General features: G+C 43.9%; 1 protein-coding gene across 7 annotated transcripts in view; it reads left to right on the top strand.

Moving 5' to 3' along the window:
• Window positions 1-25,173, top strand: part of PEAK1 (pseudopodium enriched atypical kinase 1) — a 53,822-nt gene extending 28,649 nt beyond the window's left edge. For 2 of the 7 annotated variants that reach the window (XM_066592376.1, XM_066592371.1), the window contains exons 2-5: window positions 11,300-13,916; window positions 16,673-16,878; window positions 20,450-20,919; window positions 21,923-25,173. In XM_066592376.1, the coding sequence (XP_066448473.1) occupies window positions 11,404-13,916; window positions 16,673-16,878; window positions 20,450-20,919; window positions 21,923-23,101 (4,368 nt within the window). In that variant the 5' untranslated portion in view covers window positions 11,300-11,403 and the 3' untranslated portion in view covers window positions 23,102-25,173. Of the gene's footprint in view, window positions 1-2,734; window positions 2,782-8,130; window positions 8,495-9,082; window positions 9,212-9,594; window positions 10,242-11,299; window positions 13,917-16,672; window positions 16,879-20,449; window positions 20,920-21,922 lie in introns of those variants that run through there. The other 5 variants (XM_066592370.1, XM_066592375.1, XM_066592372.1 and 2 more) reach the window with 5 other exon arrangements.
• The last annotated feature ends 421 nt before the right edge of the window (window positions 25,174-25,594 follow it).

The following is a 25,594-nucleotide window of genomic DNA, read 5'->3' as shown; positions in this document are numbered from 1 at the left end:
GGAGTGTGGCAATAACTGATTTAGAAAGCTAGACTAAGTTTGTACCTAACCAAGCTATTGCAGGACAGGTGTTAAATAATTGGGCTCAAGTCAGTAAATGAGCAATAACTGAACGATGGCAAGAGGCCTTCTTTAGGATTATACACAGGGCTTACTTGGGTTTCAGTTTACCACAAACGGACAACAGCCAAGACAGGTTGACTGCCTGCCCTAAGTGTAACTTGGCACAGGCAGATATGTGGCATGGTTTTTGGACATGTGACACCACACAATACTTCTCGAAGCATATATGTAATTATATACAGTATCGTTGGCACCTCTCCTTACCGTTCACATCTACTTATGTACGTTATCCACTACTGAAGTCAGGACATGACTGCTGGAGACCATAATTCAAACCATAAAAGTATCCCTCGCCTGGTGCACGCTACCCTTCTGGCGGCCAAACGCTGTGTTCTGAACAGTTGGCTAAAACCATACCCACCAACAGTGGCAGAGGTGACAACCGTGCCTCAGTATATGATGGGAACGAAGAGAGGGGAGGTAATGATACATAAAGAAAAGCAGGCAAAATGCTTCTTTGCAAAATGGATAATCTTTATTGAGGCACATTTGTCCAGGGAGCAGATCGTGGATTTAGTTGCACCTTTGTCCCACACATAATGGTGCCATGTAGCGCAGTTGCAACACTTACTGTGTTTGCTGGAGATATACTAACACTAATCAAAACGATATGAAGCAACACGACATTTCTCAGGACTTTGTAGAAATTGTTGGCAATTAGCTGTATACCTTGTTTGACTTTTGAAGTAATGGTGGGCTGTAGTAACCTACTCTGTTATTTTTAGGGCTTATTCAGACGACCGTATATCGGCTGGGTTTTCACGCCGAGCCGATATACGGTGTCCCTGTCTGCAGGGGGGAGGATGGAAGAGCCAGGAGCAGGAACTGAGCTGCCGCCCCTTGCCACTATTTGCAATAGGAGAGGGTGAGATGGGGGTGGGGCTAAGTACAGACACTTAGCTCCACCCCCATCCCAGCCCTCCCATCGCAAATAGTGGCAAGGGGCGGGAGCTCAGTTCCTGCTCCTGGCTCTTCCACCCCCCCTGCAGACAAGGACACCGTATATCAGCTCGACGTGAAAACCCAACCGATATACGGTCGTCTAAATAAGCGCTTATGGTGAGAAAAAATGAAAAACGTAATGAAAAAGTCTTTTAAAAAAAAAATGAAATGAGCTCCGCCTGAGCATGTACAGTTGGCGCTCAATTCATATCAATGTGGCTGCCAGAAATACCTGAGTGTTTGCCGCTTGGCTATCTCCATAGTCCCATTAAATCTGGATGGAGCATTACCGCGCTTGCATGACCAGCACACTCTATTCAATCTCCTCGTTACTTGTGGGGGGTTGGAGGTACAGTAAGATATGGCAGCGACAAATACAGTAACAAAAATACATGCCACAACGCTCATTCACATTTAATATGGGAATAAAATTGCACAACTGTTATTTATACAAATCACATAAAAATGTAAGGTTCTTAGTACACATTTTGATCAAAACATGAGGGCCAATCCATGTTTTGATCAAAGTGTGTATAAGTTTGGAGGCATGTGTTTCTATTACTATATTTGTTGCAGCCATAGCTTACATACATCTTTGTATTTAATTTATGTGTTGGAAGTACTGACTTTGTTTAGGTGTGGCTGTCTACACTTTTGCCATGCACTCTATTATCTTATCTGTCCCTGGTGTTTCAGTGAGAGTATATAGCCAGGTACACTGCTTTCCCTGAGCTCATTTGTGGGCCTCCGGACCAAAGACAGGTGCCTTTTGGCTTTGGGTACCCATCTAATAGGGTTCACCTATTAGACGGATAGGCCTCCAAGTTTTGATCAAAACGTGCTAAGAACCTTACGTTGTTGTGCGTTATACTATAAAGAGCAGTTGTGCAATTTTGATCAGGTATTAAATATGTATGAGTTCTAAGGCAAGTTTCCAAGTTCTTCTGTCCGCTCAGTGTTTCAACAGGTCTACGTCTCTGAGTAAAGTTGAACATACACATGAGATTTCTACAAAGGAGGATGTGTTGGGTTTTTTTTGTTTTGTCTTTCTATGTGAATAGTAATTATCATTAAAATATTAGTCCCCTTTTTATTACACTAACTAATGATCAGGGAGACTCTCAGGCCTACACGTGAGTTGTGACTCTGGGGACAAATCCTCAATACTAGGTCTGTGCTTTTTGGCTTATTGGCAGAAAATATATAACCTGTTATTGTAATTACTGCCGTGGCTGACTATACTGTGCAGGCCGTGCATTCAGTGTGATTGCTATTTCTTATGAATACAGATGGGAGCTGTCACTGTGCTGATCTGTGAATGGTAGGGAATGGCGTTGTCACTCTTTCCATTTGGATCCAATGCTAATATTTTCGGATGCAGTGGTGCATAGACATTTTTCATTTATTCCAGGATATATGGCTGCTATGTTCCCCTGGTTGGGAAGATGTGCCACATTGCACTAATGGCTTCTTCGGTTGTGTTTGAAAGTATTGATAATAATATTCCATGGTCTGGCAAGAGAAGAAAAGAATATTCTATGGTTTTAGACATAATAAATCTGCATGTTATGAGTTGTGTGTTCTTTTTTGTTTTCTGGCATCCGCCTCCTATGATATGTGGTGTTTCTGGATTTTCGGGTTTGATTCACACCCCTAATGTATTTTTACGGGAAACGTTCTGTTGTTCCTGAGTTTGCAGAAGCCTTCGAGATGTAGGTATGATTTTTGTTTGTGTGTATCTTAATCAGTTTTTCTAGATCTAAAAACACCAGTGGACCCCGTGATATTATATAGCATTGCAGAGTATGTGAAAACTCAATGCACTGATATAATATATTGACTAACTGAAAATGACCCCAATAAATCTGGGGATCTGGGAAAAAACTAGAGACTTGTTGGGAAGGAAGGGGGGGTTGTAAGTGCTCAGGAGTCAAGTAGGGTTTCTGTTTGCCCTGCAGAACGTAGGGATCAAATCGTCAATGACTATAGTTCTCCTCTGTGTCTTTGACTGTACAAGAGACAAGTAAAGTGTCCTATTAATTTCACATGCATACACTCATTCCAGCAGTCCATGTTTGAGAAAGTATGTAAAAAGTTGTAGCAGGATGATGTTGACCCTAGATCCTTTCCATGTTTGCACTATCGTGGTTGAGATGAGTGGGGGCGTTACATATCAGTAGTCCTATTTGTTTATTAACTGATATTTAATTGCAATTACGGTATCTTATATATGTAATTTTTAAAAATGTTGCACGCTATCAATTGGTCTCAGCGTGATCTGTATGATAGGTGTAGCCTATGGTACTGATAATTAATTGAGACATTGTAGCAGCCTAGCCATGCCTTTTTTACTGATACGTTAGTCCATTATAGTCCATATTGCTCCTACAACTTTAAGGCAAGTTTAATGTTCGAGTTCTGCCTGCCATGAGTGCCCAAACTAGAAAATAACTTGCAGCATTCATTGTGGAACATTTCAGGGTTCACTGTCCAGTTATTCTGCATGTGACCGTCTATAATATTCCCCCAGAATCTAGATTTCTCTGCACATTCTGCAGTATGCCCTTTGTGACCAAATGCAGGTGTGCCTTCATCAGCCATTCTGCTGGCCTACTTTTTGGAATGTGACTGTAGGAAAACAGATGGTCACAGAGAGATCATTGATTTCTGTGTAGAAGAGCACTGGCTGTGCATGCAGGAAATGTAAGTGGTGACAGGGATAGAGAAGAGTGCAGCAATGTGCACCCCCCTCATGCTCACTGCTTTCTTACCTCTCATCACCCAAATCTGCTCTGTACACCCAGGTTTAAATGAAGAACCCAAGTCTGTCCCTGTGAGATAATGGGGCGAATTTACTTTAAAAACAATGTCTTACGCCTAGGCTGGTCTTAATCGAAACTGAGTTGGAGTGAAATGCGCCAACTTTTATCAAAGTGGCTCAAGTGCCAGGACAAACGTTATGTGACCATGTGCCGTCTTTTCTCCCAGTTTCGACGTTTTTCCTGGGACCCCTAAAAGATGGTGATTTTTTTATTTTTTTTTTGGAATACCCAATGCAGTCTGAGCACTGGTGGTGCATTGGTTATTTAAGATACGACCCACTGCTCTGATTGACCAGTGTTGTTCACATGAACTGCACTGGCCAATAAGAAGGCAGCATGCTGTGTGACTGTCAATGCACAATTTGCATCAAGTAGTGATAGGACCACCACGGCAATCTGTGGAACATCACATAGGAGTCCTAGGAAGAAGCAGACCGGCAGTCATAAGTGGAAAAGAGATGGCACCTGGTAATATACAGTAACTCCCCGCCAACCGGTCTATGAGCTAGTGTAGATTTCTGATATAATTTACGTCCGTTTTTGGTATAAATTCTATCAGATTTATTGGGCCATGAGTTGTCGCTCCTTCTCTCCTCCATGTATCACAAATGATTGGCCACCACTTACTGCTAGATTGGCTTCCATTAGTAAAATGAACTTATTTGCTTTTGATGCCTCGAACCCAACCCGCAACAATCTGCTGATCACTGTGGTGGTTGTCTTAGCCTACAATATATGTCCCTTGTCTTGTTATGTATGCTGGATCCTTCTTGGATATGTACGTGTGCATGTATATAGCGTACTGTTCAAAAGTTGTTTTTTTTTCAAAAATAGAAGGCATCTGATTGGCTCCAAATTCATTCTGCAGCAAGAGAACACCCTCAAAAACACAGCCCATGTCACTGGGAACTATCTTCAGTGTAAGGCTGGACTCAGATGGGCGTATGATTTCCGCGTATTACATGAGCACTGTACACCCGTGTGATACGTGGTAACTCGCAGGCAATCAATTACATTGCCTTACGCAGTTGTGCTCACATTAGTGTGTCAGAATTGCATAATAAGCAAGCGCAAAAAATAACCCAACATGTTCTATTTTTCCGTGAATATGCGCACGATAGAGCGTTCTCTGGACACATATATACAAGCGTCTATATGCAATCACGGCACAGGAAATATAAGCAGAAAGAACAGGTGGACTGCGTGTGACAGCGTGCATGAGATACGCTGTCATGCGCAGTACAATTTTGCTGCCATATGCAGCAGTACGCCTGGTCACTGCCGGCTCCACAGCTGTAAAATGCTGAGTGTGCCACACAGCGTTCTACACTTACGGCTGTATGAGCCCGGCCTGAAGGAGAACAAGGAGTCCTGGAAGTGATGATTTGGCCCCCTCAAAGCTCTGATCTCAACATCATCAAGTCTGTATGGGATTAAATGAAGATCTCTGGTTAGTTCTTCAAAATGACGTTGAAACAACCTCCCTGCCGAGTTCCTTCAAAAACTGTGTGCAAGTGTACCTAGAAGAATTGGTGCCGTTTTGAAGGCAAAGAGTGGTCACATTGAATATTGATTTGATTTCTCTTTTGTTCATTCACTTTGCATTTTGTTAATTGCAGCAATTGTGAATGCTTTCAAAAAGTAAAGTGTTGATAATTATTAATTATAATTATTTTTGTCATTTTCCCACACCTGCCGAAGAATTTTGCCCAGTACTGTATAGAGATAGATAATATAAAATGTTATATACAGAATATGAACATGCACGCAGCATGTGTGTAGGGACTCAAATAGTTGACAGTTCTGTTCATTGTTGCAGCTCTCACAGAGGTTGTCACCCAGCTTTTCCAGACTCCTGATAACTCTGCACGACAACATTGAAGAAGTGAATGGAGGAGACCTTTGAGTTACTTTCTGTTTTAGGAACATCTTTGCCTTTCCTTCTGTATAATAACCTGTATATAATGTGCCCTGGATTGTAAAACTATATTTCTTTGTTTTCCTTTTGCCGGCCAAGAAGTAGCAATTTCCTCGATGGTTTTCTGATTTCTCTGCATGTATTGGTGTTTAGTGTCTTAATTTGGTTGTTAAAGCTCAATTACCAACATAAAGGTTTGCAATTTTGCCTTGAAGCTCTGATATTATTTATAAGTAGCTTGTTCCTCAGTTTCCTTTTAAATGGCCCAGTGTAATGGTATAATGTATCTGGGAACGAGCCATCCATTAGCCGGGGAAGAAAATACGTCTGTAATGGGATGGGGATCCCTTAGGGATCCCTTGATCGCTCGGAATAAAATCCCCCCCTGGGAATCCTTTATGGAGTACGACCATTAGAGACTAGAATACATTTAAGACACTGGCCAGCTGAATTACCCGGCTTTGTACTCTTGTTACATTAATGCGTAGATTTCCTTTCTGTGATTTATAATATGGTTTTAGTAATGTACATGTTGTACAAGTGCCTAGACGGTGGCCGTCACTGAATACATCGCACTGTGCATATAATCAATGCTGACTTGTCTAATGGACGACTACAAGGAGTCCTAGGATCGCAGGATGCCAGTATTAGTTTGTGTGATGCTATATTACCGGATAGGTGGAGGGTGATTCTGGTACTATGCCGCCGGCTATAGTACAGTGCACTACTGGGTATTGCTCCCTACGGAGTACTTTTGAGAAGCTTTATTGCTGCTCTATACATATTCTCTGTCTCTTGGAGACCTTGCATGTCTGCTCTTCCACTTGATTCTTTATGCTAATGGCCCCCAACCAGTGGCTTGGGAGTCACATGTGGCTCGTGACCCCTTATCATGTGGTTTACCATGTTAGTCCCGAGTTATGACCATATGTGCTGGCAATTGACATTATTGCAGGAATGTCCAAACTGCCAAACCATGCCATTTTGGATGGCATGTTACTAGAGTCAAATTTCACATTGAACTACTTATCAGTTAGTGTTTGCAGTTTCACAGTCTTGTGTTTATCCACATTTCAGCTGCAAGATAACTTTTGGCGCCACACGTGCCATGTGGCCAAGGACTGCGCTGCAGCTCGACTACACCCTACTGTAAACTGCTGCACCCGTTACCCAACAATTGCAAGAAGGCCATAAGGGCTCATTCACTTGGGCGCGATTTCACAGTGTATTACGCATATGATGCACGCCCACATAGTACGCGGTGAATGGAGTCCGTGAAAGTACATTGATTTTCATTGATCCACTCACATTAGTGTATATACATTGCTTGTAGATACGCGCATAAAAAAGATCGCAGCATGCTCTATTTAACCATGTATCATGCATGAACAGCCTTATTGTTCTCTACGGGTAGCATATTTAACGCTGTCCATATGCAATACATTGCGTACGGGCGACAATAAATACATAATGCCGCCATAAGACAAAGCCGGGAGTTTAAAAAAAACCCAAAAAGGCACGATGTCCATGACCACATGCGTGAGATACACTGTCATGTGCATGCACGATCGCTGACATACGTGGCGACAACTGGATCATTGCTGTGGTGAAATGCTGCATGATCCATGTTGTATGTACATGCCCGTGTGAATGAGCCCTAAGGCCCCTCTCACACATGCGCTTGTAAAAACGCTGTATTTCTTAACGCAGGGTTTACTGCGTTGACATGCGTTTTGACAGCGTTTGACGCAGCCAAGCACGCTGATAATGCCAGAACTCAAAAAACGCAGTCAAAAGCGCGGTTACCACATTCTACCGCATTTTCAGCAGCGCTAAAAAACGCACCCCGTTCTTTTTAATGGGCAAACCATTGTGTTTGACAGCATTGAACGTCGCAAAGACCGCCTGCGTGACAGTGGCCTAGGATTTTGGGATTGTAGGGTTGTGGTGACTTGCAAGTGCATTCACCTATATGATGTAGCAGGTCCATAGTGTGATGCACAGGAACTGATAGGATGGATGACAAAAAATGGCTAAAATCTTATAATTGGTGTTTCCTGTTTAGTTTTCTAGTTATGATTTTGCGAAATGCGGTTCAGAGCGAAAACGTTTGTATTGCAATATCGGAGTTTCTGGATTATTGAAAGCTGAAATAACCGAATTTCAGTATACTGTGTATTGCATTGCTACCAATCCCACTTGGCTTTGTGCTCCATACTTCAGCCTGTGCACTGCTGTGTGTGTGCAGCGCATGGGAGCACAGGCGTTTGTATATGTGGGGGAAGCGTATTTATGTGGATGTGAGAATGAAAAAAAAATCAGTGTGCCTTCCTCCTTCAGGAAATGATTTGCTTGCTGCTCTTACCATTCCCTGCAGGGGGAGAAGCAGGAGAGAGCGAGGCAGACACACAGGCCAGCAGCGGACATACTATACAGGCGGACAGCCTGCACACACATCACAGCTCGGAACACACAACACGCTGACACTCTACATCAGCCTGTCACTCCAATGCAGGGCTATGGCACCGCCTGACAGCTCCCTTGCCTGCAGCCCCAGATTGCTGTGACACACAGACACACACACAGCTTCATGTCATACAAAGGCTGTCCTGTCACATACATATTCAGCTGATCAGCGCAGTGTGACCGTCTTTCTCTGCAGGGACAGATCAGCTAAACGCCTGTTCTGGTGAGTGCTGGAATTGCTTTGGCTTGATATGGATCTGTGGGATTGACATGCAGGAACAGTATGCTATAGAGGAGAGTACTCTGGCACCGCCGAGGTTTAAGTAACCGTCTGCATTTTTTTGCATGTGCTGTTTTTAGAAGAACGCTTATTAAATTTGCGCCCGACATGTTTGTGGCAGCAGAGCAGACCTGCTGCTATTCTGCATCGCTGGAGAGGGAGCAGCAGGTCTGCAGCAGGACTTGTGCCATTGACAGATGGGAATTTGATCTTTAGCAGGACACTGGGTTAATTCTGTAGCATGACATGTCACAGGGGATCGGATAGTAGCCGGCAATCAAGCGGTTAAAGAAGAGGTGTCTGCTGAGGATCGGATTGTACATTGATGCTCTTTGGGGCTTTGGACTGGGTGGTGAGCCACCTCCCCCATATTGTCCTGTAAATAGCACATACTTTCCCTGCTCCCAGACTGACCCCCCCCCCCCAGACATACCGAGCATTCCTGTAACTCTTCCCAGGCTCAGGAGGCAGGGAGCCGGACCTATATGCACATATATACATGTACATAGCTGGGCTGTCACATTTCTAGACCGCCTACGTACTGTCACATGCACATGCTGTGCTCTGTCAATCTTGGAAGCACTTGCTGGAGAGACAAGCTGGGGCATGGATGAAGAATACAACTTTCTGACACACGGGCAATACTGTATATTTATATGGGTTTGTATTGTACTTGTAGATATGTCCTACATGTATTGTACTAACATGAGGATGAAGGAAATACTGCCGTATAACTGTTTTGTATTTGTATAATGGCAACATAATGCGTAGCCTATGCAAATCCCTGTGGAGGAGCCAATGAAAGGAGTGTTTTTTGGGCTTTCTTTTAAAGAAAGGGTTAAAGAGCGATGCTCTGCAGAGCTCTGACAGAGGAGGTGCCCCCTCACACCCATGTGTGATTCAGAGGCAGGACGTTGAGGTGGTGGTTGGTGTAAGAGGGATAGGGGGGGGGTTCTTCGCAGTATCCGACCCTTAATGTCTTCCTTCCTTACCAAACGGAAACCAGTTGCAGAAAACAGCTGATGCTGCAAAGCTGGGTAGCGTAGATGAAGCTTTTAGGCCTGGCGTGGAAAGGGTGCAGAAGGGTCAGTGGATTATTAGAAACTTCTGCCAGGATGGAAACACAAACTGAGCATCCTAGCCGAAAGCTTCTGGAGATGTTCATGGAATGTCGGGATAGGAATAGCCGGTTATAGGGTCAGGACGGAAATAGTTGTACATCCAGAAGATCAGTGGGAATTGTTGTGGTCACACTGGAAAATGATAGTTGTGGAATGACTTAAGAAACGTCATTAAAGGTCACCATTCCAACCATGAGAGGAAGACTTGTAGACTGAGCAGGAAATCTTCTTCGTGGGTCGCTGACCATGCCTGGAGTATTAAAGCAGTGAGGGTGTTCGGAAGGAGGACAGCAGGGCCACGGAAGCAGTTGGCAGAGGATTACTATTTCCTTCTGATTGTATATACTTGTTCTCCATTCACTTGACAGCTACTGAGGAGGAGGCTGGTGATGCAGTGTTCTATATATACATTTTCTACGAAACAATTAGGTTGGCAGAGCTTAATGTGAGTGGGAGTTTGGCACAGCCAGTGACCATGGTACAGTCAACTTCAGCAGTGCATGATGGAGGCATTACTTTCATGTATACCTGTTTTAATGCAGCAATGTGTTGGAGTTTCTGCCTGTGTGGTAGGTATTTGTCAATGTGTAATGTACATTTATTAGAAATATGACAATGTCGTTTACTGTGGAGCAGTTGTTTTGTTGTAATTGTGCTACGATACCCATGGAGTTCGAATGCAAAGGGAATCGGTAAAAGAAGCACAGTAGAGCAGGGCAGGATTACTTCTAAGCTATTTACTGATATGTCGCACGGCTCCGTTATATCAAGGTAGAAAGGTAATTTATACATCTGCCTGTTCTCTTGCCTTCGTGAAATAAGATACAACGTGTAATGGTTGCGTAAATAGAAATACAGATGGGAAGTTTTCAAGGCACTGCCCAAAAATTAGCGACTTCTACATCTACGACGGCTCGTAGCTGGCGTACATCTGCTTTTCTGGCGCATGAATAGGCAAAGATACAACAAATTTATTAAGAGGCTAGCGCCTATTAATAAATTAGCTGCATTTTACTCCCATGCACTTTGCATTGAAGCGACCCGACAATTTCAGGACAAAATTCAGTCCTAGGTCCAGAGGGGCGGGGGTATATCACCTGCAGTTGTTATTGGCTTCCATTCCTTAAATCCATTGGTTCTGGGTCCTGTTTTCAGACATCTAAGATGGCCAATGCAGTCTTCAGACTACCTGATCCCATTGGTAGTGTTAGACTAACAATGCACTATATCTTTTCCTTATGGCCAGTATTGCTCACATGATCCACACTGGCCAGTCGCAAAGCAGTGCACAGTGCGCATTAAGATAATTGCTATAGCCATCTTGGGCCAACAAAAAATGGGGCACAGAACCAGTGGATTGGAGGGGCGACAGAAGAACAACTGCAGGCAGTATATTACCCCCGCCTTTCTGTCCCAAGACAGAATTTTTGTCTGGGAACTGGAAGGTTGCCCTAAGGCCAGTGTATGAAAAATTGCTATTAGTAAAATTCCCCCCATAATGTAAAATCAAGTGCTTATGTAGATTTTAGGGCTTTTATTATGCATTAGATGATTTTCTTAGATAAAATAGTAACTTCCTTTTTTTGCATACTTGATACTTACTCTTTGTTTGTTTTTTTTATTTCAGGCATATGAACTAATTCTGCTTCCTGTTGCATTACTGTCTTCTATGAATTTCTAACTGAAGTTCCAGTTTTTGCCCGGGTGCCATGCTCTACAGTACCTGCAATAATGTCAGCTTGCGGCTCATTTACAGAGCATGTTTGGAAACCAGGAGAGTGCAAGAACTGTTTTCAGCCAAAGGGTCACCATCAGTTATCGGCTCTTGGCAGAGTCCACCTTGGTCAACAACCACCACCACCTCCTCCACCACCACCTCCCTACCGAGCAAATCATGCCAAAGTCATTTCCAACCAGCGACCACGTGCCACTACTGGGTTCAGGCCACCTGTAGCCAAGAAACCTACCATAGCTGTGAAACCTACCATGATGGCTGTAGATGGAGCAGTATGCCATCCAATTCAGAGTCATTCTAGGTCACCACTGCCTACACAAAACTCTCGAACACAAGCTCAGAATGTAGTATCTAATGATGATCGAGCAAATAACAACACGGGAGCAGAACAAACCGTCACTAACAATAATCATATGAGTAGCAGTGGGCTCACAGAAGTGCTGAAAGAGATAGCAGGCTTGAGTCTAGTAGAACCTGTACCTCCATCGGAAGGTACACCTCGCGAAAACTTTCTTTGTCGGATCAATCAGTGTTATCGACGCTCTTTAGAGAGGAAACCACCTGCTAGCTGTTTATCTGGAAGTCGGCATGATGCAGGAGGGCCAAAAAAAGGTGTTAGAAGAGTAGCATTAAGTGGAGAAGAGGGGGCAGTTATTGGAATGGATGGTGGGCGGTTCTGCTATCCAGAATTTTCTAGTGGTGATGACAGCTGGGATGAGGATGATGAAGATGACCAGGGGGAACGGGAGAGTTGGGAAGAAAGTGATGAAGAACTTTTGGCAATGGAGATTCGTATGAGAGGTCAACCACGGTTTGCAAATCTTCAAAGTGGCAGTCTGTCTCCTGTGCCAGGAAGACTTGGGAAACGAGAGAAATGGAATACTGTACCATTACGTCAAAAGTCCTTGCAAAGGGTGTGTGCTGTGGACTATGATGATAGCTATGATGAGATTCTTAATGGCTGTGAAGTGGGTGGACAGGTTGAAGGCAACATTGTGTCACCTTCCCCTGATGCATCAATGGTTGATTCTTTGTCTTGTCCTCCCTCCTCCTCTTCATCCTCCACTTCCTCATCATCGTCATCATCATCTGGCGGACTCTTTTGCAATGGAAATGTCATAGAGAAAGCATCACCAGCTGGTCCAGATAGTACAACACAAGATTTGAACCAAGATACTGGTATGGCTCAAGCTAAGCCATATCGTGTGGTCAACTTGGAGCAACCAGTCTGTAAACCATACACAGTAGTTGATGTGTCTGCTGCAATGGCTGGGGAATGCCCATCTCAACCGAACGCAAAGCTGAAAAAGTCAAGCTCTACCCGTTACCAGGAGGTTTGGACATCAAGTACTAGCCCACGGCAAAAGCTTGCAAAAACAGAAAATGTAGAAGCTCCTAAACCAAGCTATTATAAGTCTGCCCCTACTTCACCCACTGCTGGTTTAACTGCCCATACTGTACCTGTCCGTTCTCCCAACTTATCCGAGATCAAATTTAACAGCTATAACAATGCAGGAATGCCTCCTTTTCCTATTATTATTCATGATGAACCTGAATATGCCCACAGTTGTAAAAGTGCTGATAAAGTGCCCATCCTAATCAATCCTAGTGCTTATGATAATTTAGCTATATACAGAAGTTTTGTTGGTTCAGGTGGTGCCTTTCCTCCACCTCCAGATAAGGAAAAACGTCAGACTGGAAGTGTAGCAAGTCACACATATGAGGAAATAGAAACCACTGCTAAGGCACAAAAAAAAGAGGAGTCTGCCGGCAGGGTCTCCCAGGAAACAGGTGGTTGTGCACGTGAAAGTGCCAATCGTGTTCTGTCTCAGATTGTGGCATCAATCCAACCTCCTCGTTCTCCACCAGAAGCTTTGACTCCTGAATCAGGTAGTAGTGATGATCAGCGACCACCAGAGACCCAGTCTGATCCAGAGCAATTTACTAGTTCGTTAGGAAGACCAAAAACGTTGTTTTCCTCCCAAAGTGAAACTTTTGGAACTGTAAATTTAAACAAAAACTCTCCCGCACTTTCCAGTGATGACAGCCCAACTGTATCTACTACCCAAGAACCTCTCCCCCCTTTCCCACCTCCACGCTCTACTTCTTCACCCTACCATGCAACTATGTTACACAAACACTTTGCAACTCGTGGAAAACCAGTTGGAACTAACCGACCTTCAGCAATTGATTCTGCAACCCAGCCACGCCGGCCAGCAGATGGCAAGCCACGTCGTTGGATATCCTTCAAGAGTTTTTTTAGGAGGAAGAAGGAAGGAGGTGGTCAAGGGGGCTGTGATGACAGAGGAGATGAAGGAAAGCTTGTTGGACTAGATGGTACTGTTATTCACATGCTTCCACCTCCACCAGTCCAGAGACACCAGTGGTTTAGTGAAAGCCGAGCAGAGCCTGGAGAGAAACCATCTATTGTGTTCATGTATCGGTCAGAGGAAGAGCAAGCTGCAGGAAGTCCACAGGATAGCGTGGGCACGGAGACCAGGTCTAGCAGGTATATCTTGTCTGTACTAAGGCTTATGTTGCAGTGATTATGAAGGGGTAAACTTCTGCGTAAATTTAGTGCTGCATTGTCTATAAATTGGATGACAAAAAAAATACAATAATGTTGAAGTCTCTATTATTGTTTAAGTTGCACACTGTATATTACTATACCGTTATGGTATTGACACTGCTATACCCTAAAGATCAGTTATATTATGCGAATCTTCAAAATGTTATCAAATTAGACGAGCCCATAAAGTAGGGGGACAGTTCTTTCATGTTCTGGTTAAAACCAGCTGGAATAGTCTATAAATTATTATATAGACTACTAGATAAAGTAGTAGCCTGATGAAGAAGATGCAACCTAGAAGATAATGGTTTGCGAGTAAAATTATGTTAATCTTTAACACATGTAATGAGTAAAAACTGTGGACTGTACATAATCAAGCAATTGAATAATATTATTATAAGGTCTTGTTCGCACAGGCAACAAAGTTGCGTAAATTTGTTGCGTAGCGACAATGCAACAAAATCGAGTGTTCCTTCAGCCCAAGCTTTCCAATGGGTTAATTCACATTAGCGATGTTTTGGAGTATGCAATATCCCAACACACAGACCTTGTGGATCTCGCGATCTGCACGCGACTCGTGAGGTTTTGTAGCCCCTGGTTTCCTATGGAGCCTTGCTCTCTGCTGAATCGCATTGCATGAACACACGATTTTCGTGCGGTGCGATGCAACTTTGACAGTAGGAAATCCTACTGACAAAGCCTAAACTAAGCACTAGCTGCAGGGAAAATTTTTAAAAAAGTATACATCACGTAGAAGCGCTGTCTGACTCTGCTGCAGGTTCCTCCCAGTCCCTGACACTATTCTTCATCTCTTCTGCCCGGGGATTGAAAAATCCCGCCTCCTGAAATTGCTGCCTCTGATTGGCTGACGCTTAGCCAATCACAGCCATTCATCGAGCACTGGCTCTGATTGGCTAAGCATCAGCCAATCACAGCCAGTGCTTCCAGAAGGTGTGAATTTTTCAATCTGCGGCAAGAAGAGATGAAGAAAAATAGTGCCAAGGATCGGGAAGAAGCTGCAGCAGCCCCGGACAGCGTTTCTAGGTGGTGTATACTTTTAAAAAAATAAAAATAAAATTCTGCAACTAGGGCTTATTTTCAGGGTAGGGCTTATGTTTCAAGCTGACTCCCCACCCCAAAAATCCTTCCATGTGGTGCTACAAAGTTGCAACACATGTGACTTTGTAGCACTACAAAATTGTGGTATCACCGTGAGAAACTGCAACGATCTTGCACGACCAGCGATGTGATATTGCTGCGATTTTCTCGCAGTGATGCCGTGTCGCCCATGTGAACGAGGCCTAATCGTTCTGTGTGTTCTCGTTAGTGGTGTAGGGTTTTACAACCTTCTGAGTTCATATGCATCCTGCAAGATACCTGAATGTGCCTCACTGGGGAATGTACGTAGCTATGTCCATGTGCTGTCTGATATTCAGGGGCTTTGCACATAGCATGGGCTATTCTCATCCAAACTGCCGAGAATAGGACCCGCAACCACTACATTGCGGACAGTACAGATATAGGCCTCCTGCACACGGCAGGGTCGGCTCCCGTATGCAGGATCCAACCCTATGCCCGGCTGGTGACCTCAGCATACCTGTCCGCTGTCTTCTAATCTGTGCTGCACATGTGTCGGCCGGTGCACAGCACAGATCATGCCGCGCCGCCGCTAGGCGATGACGCTGATCCCACAACATTTCTGCAATGATGATTGCAGAAGGGTTGCGGGACGGATGGCTTCCACTGACTTTAATGGAAGCTGTCCGAACGGCAGCCGCGCAGAATCACAGCATGCTGCGAATTCTTCTCCGTGAGCGGAAAATTGTAATTGATTTCCGCTTGTGGGCAGGACATTGTGTTTTTCCATAGCATGCTATGGTGCGACTTTTGCTGCAGAATCCAGAATTCCGCAATGCACATCCGCCAGTGTGCAGGCAGCCATTTAGTACAGATATGAGTGTTTTAGCTGATGTCCAACTGTGCATACTTATCACACTTCCTATTCTTTACCATCTCCTTCCTCTTCCCTGTCAGCCTGCTGTGTGGTTTTAGTGTCTATGTGTCGCACTTTCACTACTTGGATCTTCACTTTTGTTTTTATTCTACTCATTGTATTCTTCTTCTTCCTAAAACATTTTGGCTTTTGAGATCACCAGCGTTTTGTTGCTCGTCTGCTTCCATGTGCAGGTATGATTGTAAGGGTTTGTTTTATGGCAGTTTTGGTAATGGAGGGAGAATAATTTCTTCTCTAAGTTTCTTATCTGAGTTTAAAAAGGGCGTGGGGGCTGGTGTGCGTATCAGTGCTGAGCTGTCCAGGGGAGGGCTCAGGTGACACTCCCATACAGGTAAACACACCGGTTAGATCACATCACAGGGCAGTCTGGTCAGGAGTCTCCACTTAACCAGACCCTTCTGTTAGAGAATGGGCAGCTGTGTCAGTAGTAGACGTTGGTGAGCCTGTGCCTGTTTGTCACCTAATATGTTGTATTTCCAGTTCTTTGTCTAGATGTTACTGTGTTTCAGCTGCTGTATTTGTTGAACCTACAGATTTGTTTTTGCTAGTAACTTACTTGCACTAGCCAGAGATGTTCATGCATTTTCTTTCTAAATCGTGGGCATACTTTTCTTTTTAGGGTAAAATGGCTTGATATCTGTGATTATCCTGCTAACTTTATTTTGTGTATCTCTCAATGCAGTACTCCTGATGATATGCCTGTACAAGACTCGACTTCACTTGGGCCTTCGGTGTTTTCAACTCCCCATGAGGAGAGCCGGGCAGACGGTTCACCACCACCTGCACCTGCTGAGGGTCAGACACACGAGGACCCTGCCCCTGTCTCCGGTGCGGCCTCTGACTGCTCATCTGACTGTAGTCCAGGGGGAGCCACCTACAGTAACTTAGGTGAGATTCTTAGGTCCCATTTCCATAAGCGTTCCATTCCTTCAACCAGTGTTGCTCCACAGGATGGATCCTCCCAAGCACTTTTCATTTCCATTGTTCGGCTCTGCATAGGAACCAAACACTGAGAGAGACAGAAGCGCCAGATTCAGCATACGCCGGACAAGAGTGGTGTTCAGTAAACCCCAGTCACTATAGTGTGGTCTATCAGGCTTTCGGCATACCCTCCGGCATTTTCCCGGACAAAATAATGCAGCATGCTGTGCTATTTTGTCTAGCAGTTTGTGCTTGAATCCCCAAATGGCCCCTCTGTAGCAGATGTGAACAGAGCCTTAAAGGGGTTGTCCTGTCCTGAATTTTTTGTAAACCCATGGGTCCTGTCCAAAAAATAGCTACCGTACCCGACTGGCGAAGGCCTTCTGCATAGAGTGATGACTAGGCCATAGAGACTGCATCTACAGGGTAAGTCAAAAGTCTACTTACAGCCTGCATACATGTTGTGAATCAGCATGTTCACAACGTGGCATGTGTCGCATTGACTGTCTAGGCCACGTGATGTGTTGACCCTGCCAATGTTGTCCAGTTACTGCAGGAGGCAGTGACATTGTATTCGTAGATGGGTAACTTTGGATGGCAACCATTGGATGCAGTCACGTTTCATCACTATGAAAATAACTTCATTGTGGTCTAGTGGACACACTGGATGACAGGACACTGACAGCAGGGGACAGAGAGATTCATATATGCAGGTCAGAGAAGTATTACACTTCTATCATGCTCCTCTCCAGCTTAATACAAAACAATCCAGAGGGAAAAACGGTCAGTAGACGGAACCCATAGGTCCCATGGAAGTCATTCTCACACACGTGGCCTCGCATGATGGATAGAACTGAACATGATGCCACTGAAATGTGAATGTGCTCTCTTGAAATAATTTTTTCTAATTTTTAAAGGTTCTTGTGGGCTTCGAAAAACGTCCAGATCCTGGACCACCCCTTTATAAGCTATTGACCTGAACGAAGTATGAACAGTATTGCATTTCTAATGCTTTATCAACTTGAACTGTTTTATGCTTTAATTTTATTTATTACTTGTTGCTTATATAGTGCAAACATATTCCAGTCGGTGGAGTACAGAGATTGTCATCAGTCCCTCTACCTAATGTATAGATTTCCCGATCTAAAACACAAACACACTACAAAATCTTCATATAAATGCAATTAATCTACATAATTATATTTTATAGTCATTGAAGCTCCAGGCGTTAATTTTTGACAATATTCATAACTTTAAATGGTCACTGCACTTTCTTCAAATATGCACATATGTGATAGCCAATGACTTTATTTATCGGAAATTGTTTTTATGATAGAAAAAATCCTTCTAAAATGCTGGCCACTAGGGGTCCCACTAAATTGCAGTCCGATGCCTGTTGCCATGTGAAGCATGCCTCTAGTAACAGAGACATGGAGATGGATAACAGAAAGTGGAGTGGGTGTTGTCTCATTCTGCCCATAGAAGCCTGTGGAGAGGAGGAGGAGGGAGACAGAAGCAGAGAGAGTCGCACAGATCTGCTGCAGTAGTTGATAATAAGAGTTAACCCTTTCCAATCCACTGTCTGACTTCTTCCAACATTTTGATTGAAGCTTGTATAGCTCCGATGTCGGAAGACGTCCAGCATGGTATTCTCACTGTATATTACTGGACACTCTGTTGTCAGGGGCCTCTCCAGCATGTCCTATGCCGCAGTAGTGGCTCTAGCCAACAGATGGCGTTATTGTAAAATGGCAGAAAGAGAAGGCCCCCTAGGAAACCCTGAAACCAAAATTGGATTGCAAAGGGTTAATTGTCATAGCTATTGAAATCACATCTATGTGCTCAGTACTGGTGTATAATGTCCTCCATGATACTGTTAGTTATGAGGGTGTGCTACAGAGATAGAGAAGCTATCCTGCTCTCATGTGTGCAGTGTATGGTAGACATCATAGCAGCTAATCTCCTCCCACCAATTCATTGAAAACGGAAAATTAACCCCTTAATGACACAGGACATTAAGAGGTTAATAGCTGAGCAAGCTATTTCTCACAGCTGACACCCGCCAGCAACAGATGCCATTAACACTTCCGCTTCCCGTGGCTGTTAACCCTTTAAATGGGCCAATCGGAATTCAGGGGTCCCGAACGTCTTCCCCACGATGAGATCGCAAGGTCTTCTGAAAGCCCATACAGTTGCCATGGCAGATTGCCTATGAAGCCAGGCTTGTGGCATGGCTTTTTAGATTGCCTGACAGATCGCGGAATAATGTGATACTATGGTATTACATCATACCGCAGGAGTGATGAAACCATCACAAGTTCTTGTCCTCTATGGGGACAAAAAAAAAATCCGATTAAAAAAACGTTTTATTATTTTAAAAAAAGGTTATAAAAGTATTTTTAAAAAAAACAAAAACCTTTCCCCATATTTGTATTAAAAAAAAATCTGAATAAAAAAACATATTTTGTATTGCTGCACCATTAAAGGGGTTTTCAAGGGATTTTGAAATCTCGTTGATTTCAATAAGAGCCGTGCCTTACTAACAACGGACCCCAACCAGCTATTAATGACCTGACCTGAGGATAGGTCATCAATAGTATTCTTCCTGGAAAACCCCTTTAAAGAGTTAAAGATGCAGCCTGCATAGGGAAAAGAACTGGTAATACATTTAGGATACCAGTCATATAATGGCCAAATCTAGTGTTATTCCTCATGTACACGCATGGGAGGTTATTCTGAAAGGGTAAGTATTAGAGATGAGTGAATGTACTTGGTAAGGGCGATTTCGCAATCGAGCACCGCGATTTTCGAGTACTTCACTACTCGGGTGAAAAGTACTCGGGTGCGCTGTGGGTGAGCGGGGAGTGGGGGGGGGAGAGGGAGAGAGAGAGGGCTCCCCCCTGTTCCCCGCTGCTACCCCCCACTACCCTCTGCAACCCCCCGCCCCACAGCGCACCCGAGTACTTTTCACCCGAGTAGTGAAGTACTCGAAAATCGCGGTGCTTGATTGATTGCGAAATCGGCCTTACCGAGTACGTTCGCTCAGCTCTAGTAAGTATGCTTTTTACTTTTACAATGTAATGTCTCTCTCCAGTGTAAACAATAATGGGGTCTGGAAGTTTGATGAGCTCTTTGAGAAACTTCCAATGGCTTTTTTTTTTTCGTAGCACTCCAGTTTTCTTTATCAATATAGCACTGTTCCTATTTCAGGAGACCAACTGTACTAGGCCATTAGACAAATGCACAGCAACTCCATCCATGTCAGCGTGACCTAGAATCACATGGAAACCTTGAGTTAGTACTTTCAACCTCTAATTGTACATTTTAGGAGTATTCGATATGTGCCTGGGTAATATGATAAATGAATATAGATTAATTTCCTAACAGTCAGCTAGCTTAATGAGTAGAAAGGAATGCTGTATAACAGAGCAGCAGCTATCTCACAAACTTCAGATAGAAAATTAGTTTATACAAATGTACTCACAAATGGTGGTTCATATACCACAGTCTAAATCTGGGAAATTATCTGTATCAACAGGTCCGTCTCGGGCAAATATGATCCCATATAAACAGCCTCGCCAGACCCATGGAGGAAGCCCACCTAATGAACCAGAACCTCATCCAACTCCTCCTCCTCTTCCAAAAAAGAATCTGGCACCTCGGCAGTCGACACCAGATAAATCACTTGGGCCGTTGCTGAACTTGGGTAACCCCACTTACGACACAGAGCGCAGCTGGGAGACTGGTGGGAATGAGTCAGGAGACTCCATGGAGCGACCCAAAAGCAGTGGAGGGAAGATTGCTGAATTACAAGTTGAAGCCCTGCGTCGCTTCTATGCTCGTTGTGAGGACATTTTCATGGCAGGACAGAGAGAGCCAATTAGCTTTGGATTGGAAAGTTGGCCAGACTTCCGGCTAACAAGCCCCACACCATGTTGCCAAGCTGGAGATGCAGTATATTACCGGGCGTCATACGCACGAGACCCTGGAAATCACTATGCCGTAAAGGTAATCTTTGCTTTTTTGCAGCTGTCAGACAATTGTTTTGATATTTATATATGCTTCTACCTTCTTTTTGTTTGTCTTTACATTCTACCGCAATTCTTAAGATGAGTCCTAGTCTTAATGTGCACCCCAGGGTGTGAGGAAATGTACGTGTGCGAGCTGAAGAAGTGCAGAATGCTTTGTGATGATGAGGGAAGGAAGTGGGAGCTTTAAAAAGTACAGGAACATGGAGGATACTTAAAATCCGAAACCTTTCTCTATCCTTGGTCTCCATCCCTCCCTTGCATTTTCTAGGCTTCCGTTGTTGTTGTTTATGTAGCACCAACATAGTTCGGAGAGCTGTACAGATTGTCACGCTGTTAAGTTTCTGCTAATGAGAATTCTACTCAATTAAAAATAAGTGACCCTCACAGTAACTTTGATTAGCAATTTACACACAATCAGAATTTGAACCCCTAGTGGAAATCTTGGGAACTGTAGGTGCAGGGCTGTGGTGTGTTTATTTACATCCGTAAAAAAAATTTAGTACCCTGTTAGCCAGTAGAGCAAAGTGTTCTCGGTAAGAGAAACCAAGTATTCTTGTGGATATGATACCTCTTAATGGCTAACAAAAATACATGATGTAATAGTGACCTTTCGAACCTCTTGGGGTCCTTCCTCAGGCACAATGGAACAAATCTAAAGACGTATTTGTATTAAAACATACTCACATGATTACATGGGATGACACATACATGGTGTCTCTGGTATTTGTCATAGAATTTAGACTTGTTCCATTATGCCTGAGGAAGGACCCTGAGAGGTTCGAAAGCTCGCTATAACACCATGTATTTTTGTTAACCATTAAAAGGTATCATATCTACAAGATTACTTGGTTTCTCTTACTGAGAACAATCACACTTTACATCCATATGCATATTCAGAAGATTTATCACTTTTGTACCGAACTTGTAAATGACAGTAGACCTAGTCTTCTTTATTCATTTAGCATTCTCTTTATTTCCAGATCTGCCGTAGCAAATCTAAGCAAGCCCAGCGGGAATATTACCACTGCCTAGCTGTACGGCAGGGCCTCACAGAACATTTCAATATCCAGCAAGATTGTGGGCAATTTTTGGCAGAGGTGCCTGTACGATTACTACCTGGGGAGGACCCTACTGCATCTGAGGAAGAGGAGGAAGAAGAAGAGCGAGAAGGAGAAAATGTTCAGGTCCCCAAAAAAGTGAAGGAGACCACAAACAAAAATCAAAAACAAACTTCTTTCACTAATCAAGGCTCATTAGGCAAACGGAGGAGTAGAGTAGTAGTTATTACCCGAAAACCCCCCAGACAGACACTTGCAGATTTTGTACGGGAAAGTGAAATCCAGCATCGTAGAGAGCCAGAGTTGTATGAACGGCAAGTGTGTCTGCTCCTACTTCAACTCTGTGGCGCTCTGGAGCATTTGAAGGCACAAGGCATTACTCACTGTGATCTTCGTCTAGACAATCTTTTGCTTGCCAGCTGCCGTCCTGGCGAGTCGGGATGTAGTTGTTGTTATAGGTCTGCCACAGAGGAGCCAAAGGAGCATGCCAAGGAAACCAGTCCTTCTGAACAGAGAGCATTCCCAACCTGTGCTGGTCGATTACTTCTCACCAACTTTAGCCAGGCTAAACTGAAGAGCCAAAGTGTTTGGCGTCCACAGGGCCTTGGCGATCCTTCCCGTATGGCTCCTGAGATTGTGGGAGCAACACAGTACCGAAGGAGCGATGAGTTTCAGACTGGGATCCTCATCTATGAAATGTTGCACTTGCCCAACCCTTTCCTTGATGGGGGTTTGAAGGAAAGAGAATATGGACCCTGTGACTTACCAGCTGTGCCACGTCGCTCACCATATTCACGTGGCTTGGGGCGACTGGCAGGGCTTCTCTTGCAGCATAGCCCTTCAGATCGGCTACAGGTGGGACAAGCCAAGGCTGCCTTACGCTGCTTAATTTGGGGCCCTCGAGAAGAAGTTCTACAAGGATCTGGATCTCTGCATAACTGGCTGGAGGTGAAGAGGACATTGCTACTAATAAGATTAGCAGAGCGAGCTCTGGAGAAAGAGGGTGGAGTGACTCTGGAGGACTGGTTGTGCTGTCAGTACCTGGCATTTGGCACAGCCCAGGGACTGGCACAGACACTACGGCTACTGGAACAAAACTAAATGGCATAGTCCTCTTCTAAGTTTCTCCAACATGGTCTGTGTGCAATAGCTGGGAATACCCCAGAAGGCTCCGTTTAAGAAGCTTGAACGTCCAGTGTTATACCACTCCTTCCTGCACAGTCAGGCAGATACCTAAGCAGATATTACACTCACATGTGGATTCTCACATACATTGACTTGCATGCCTCAAAAACAATGGACTTGATATAGACATTGTAATAAGCGTATTTACAAGCAAGTATATTTTGTTTTATTAACAAATTTTAAAACGCAACCCCCTTTTTCATACTTTTAACGCTGCCAGCAGCCATTTTCTACCATTTCTTTTCTGGTTTGTGTATACGAGTCTACAGCTTGCAGCAGGTATAGCTGGATTGATCCACCATCATTACAAGCCAACTGGTGGACATACCATGGAAGTATTGATACGTCCTCCTCGCGCAACAGAAGTACAAAGAGCTCAATGTACCCATGAGGAAGCATTCACACAGTGTTATTTACTACACTACATGATTATGTAAGGGTTCTGTCACAGCTGACAAAAGGCTACTGTGACGGAACCCCCAAATGGAACCATTCACTTACAGTAGTGAAAATGACACAACTTTTGGTGTCCGTTTTAGGGCTCCTTTACACGTCAGTATTTTGTGAGCCAAAACCAGAAGTGGAACGTACAGACAGGAAGTATAAAGGAAAGATTTGCATTTCTTCCGTATTTTGGACCCACAAATGCTGATGAAAAATACGCCCGTGTGAAGGAGCCCTTACAAGTTTTATTCATTTTCATTATATTTGGAGTGTAGAATAATACTAGTAATTATTAGAAAATTATCATACCAGTGTTTCTGGTGGTGCAATGCGCTACACAGCTGTGCTACATGCACATCGCACACACAGCACTGCTACAATCATTGTTCATCCCATACAACAGGGATCAAGGGGAGTATAGCACTGGTGATGGACCTGTGATGACAACACCATCATGTTCCACCTCTGATCACTTGATGGTGACGTTCATCATGAATGAATGACTTACATGCTCCGTCCCTGATTACGGTGACGTCATCAAAGGTTCTTCATTGCCAGTGAGGGAGTTACATGCTCCACCCTATATCACATGACAGTGACATCATCACAGGTCCTGCATTGTTGTACAGATTACGGGCAAACTACAAACCCCCTGCGGCTTCAGTTGCTATGGAATACTAACGAACACCTAGCCGGACAGCAGCCGTGTGCATACAGGACCGGTGATGATGTCACCGTCATGTAATCAGACACGGAGCATGTAACTCCCTTACTGGGGATGAAGGACCTTTGATGACGTCATTATCGTGGTCAGGGGCGGAGAATGTAAGTCACTCACAAACCCACTCACTCATGCACAGACGGACAGGTTGTCGTTAGTAGTTTGATAGTCGATTACGATATTCTATAATCCAAATATAAGAAAAGAACCAAAGTTGTGTCCGTTTCACTAATGACAGTGAATGGTCCCTTTGTGGAGTTCAGTCACAATGCTGGTTTTGGCAGCTGACATAGAAAATAGCGCTGTGTGAATGCTCCCTAAAAGGAGATTACACAATCTGAAGCCATGACACACACACAGCACTGCTGATACACTATACACACACAATCTGCCAGACTGTGGGGGGAGAGATTACCAGAACTAGTATTAATATGAAATGTTTTATTCTTAATGCTTTTAATACCATAAATTCATATTTATATTTATATGCAACTACACATGCAGTATACCTAAAGAACCACACCCATAGTGTTACAATTCATATATAGAACTATATACAGTATACACGGTGTGAAGACAGAGGTGTCCTTGACGCTTCACGTTCCTAATCTTACGGGGAGTAGGGGGCAGGTATGTCTCTTACAGAGCCCCACTGCTCGGTAATTCCTCTGTTATAGGAGGTGAGGGGAGCAGAGGCGGCCATCTGGTACAGGGGTCCCATGCTCCGATGCCTCCTTTCCTTTTTGTTTATGTTGTGGTACTTTTTCCATCTTTACTGCTGATGTTCCTACTGTTGCTGTGTTAATAAATCTGTTTTATGGCACTGGTATTGGTGTGTGCGCTCTCTTCAGGGACATGGCGAGGTTAGAAGTTAATCTGAAACTGACACATTCCATGATTTATAATACAAATGCCTAGAAATGTTTGGTCATTTCTGCTCATCCAGATGTTTGTTTTTTTTCTATCGCAAAATTCAATTTTGAGACAATTAGGTGGAGCTGCTGCACAGTGACATTCGGGGGAAAATACAACATTTTATATGTGCACTATAAAAACTTTTGCAGCTCAGAAAGTGTTCCAATATTACTAGGTCATGTATAGACTACATCATCAGTTCATCCCATTATTTTAACCCTTTGCAATCCAATTTTGGATGCAGGGTTTCCTAGGAGGGTTTCTCTTTCTGCCGTTATATAATGGTGCCATCTGTTGGCTAGAGCCTGTACTGTGGTATGGGACATGCT

This window comes from Eleutherodactylus coqui, chromosome 2, assembly GCF_035609145.1.
Source record: "Eleutherodactylus coqui strain aEleCoq1 chromosome 2, aEleCoq1.hap1, whole genome shotgun sequence".
NCBI lineage: Eukaryota > Metazoa > Chordata > Amphibia > Anura > Eleutherodactylidae > Eleutherodactylus > Eleutherodactylus coqui.
This window is presented reverse-complemented; position numbering and strand designations above follow the sequence as displayed.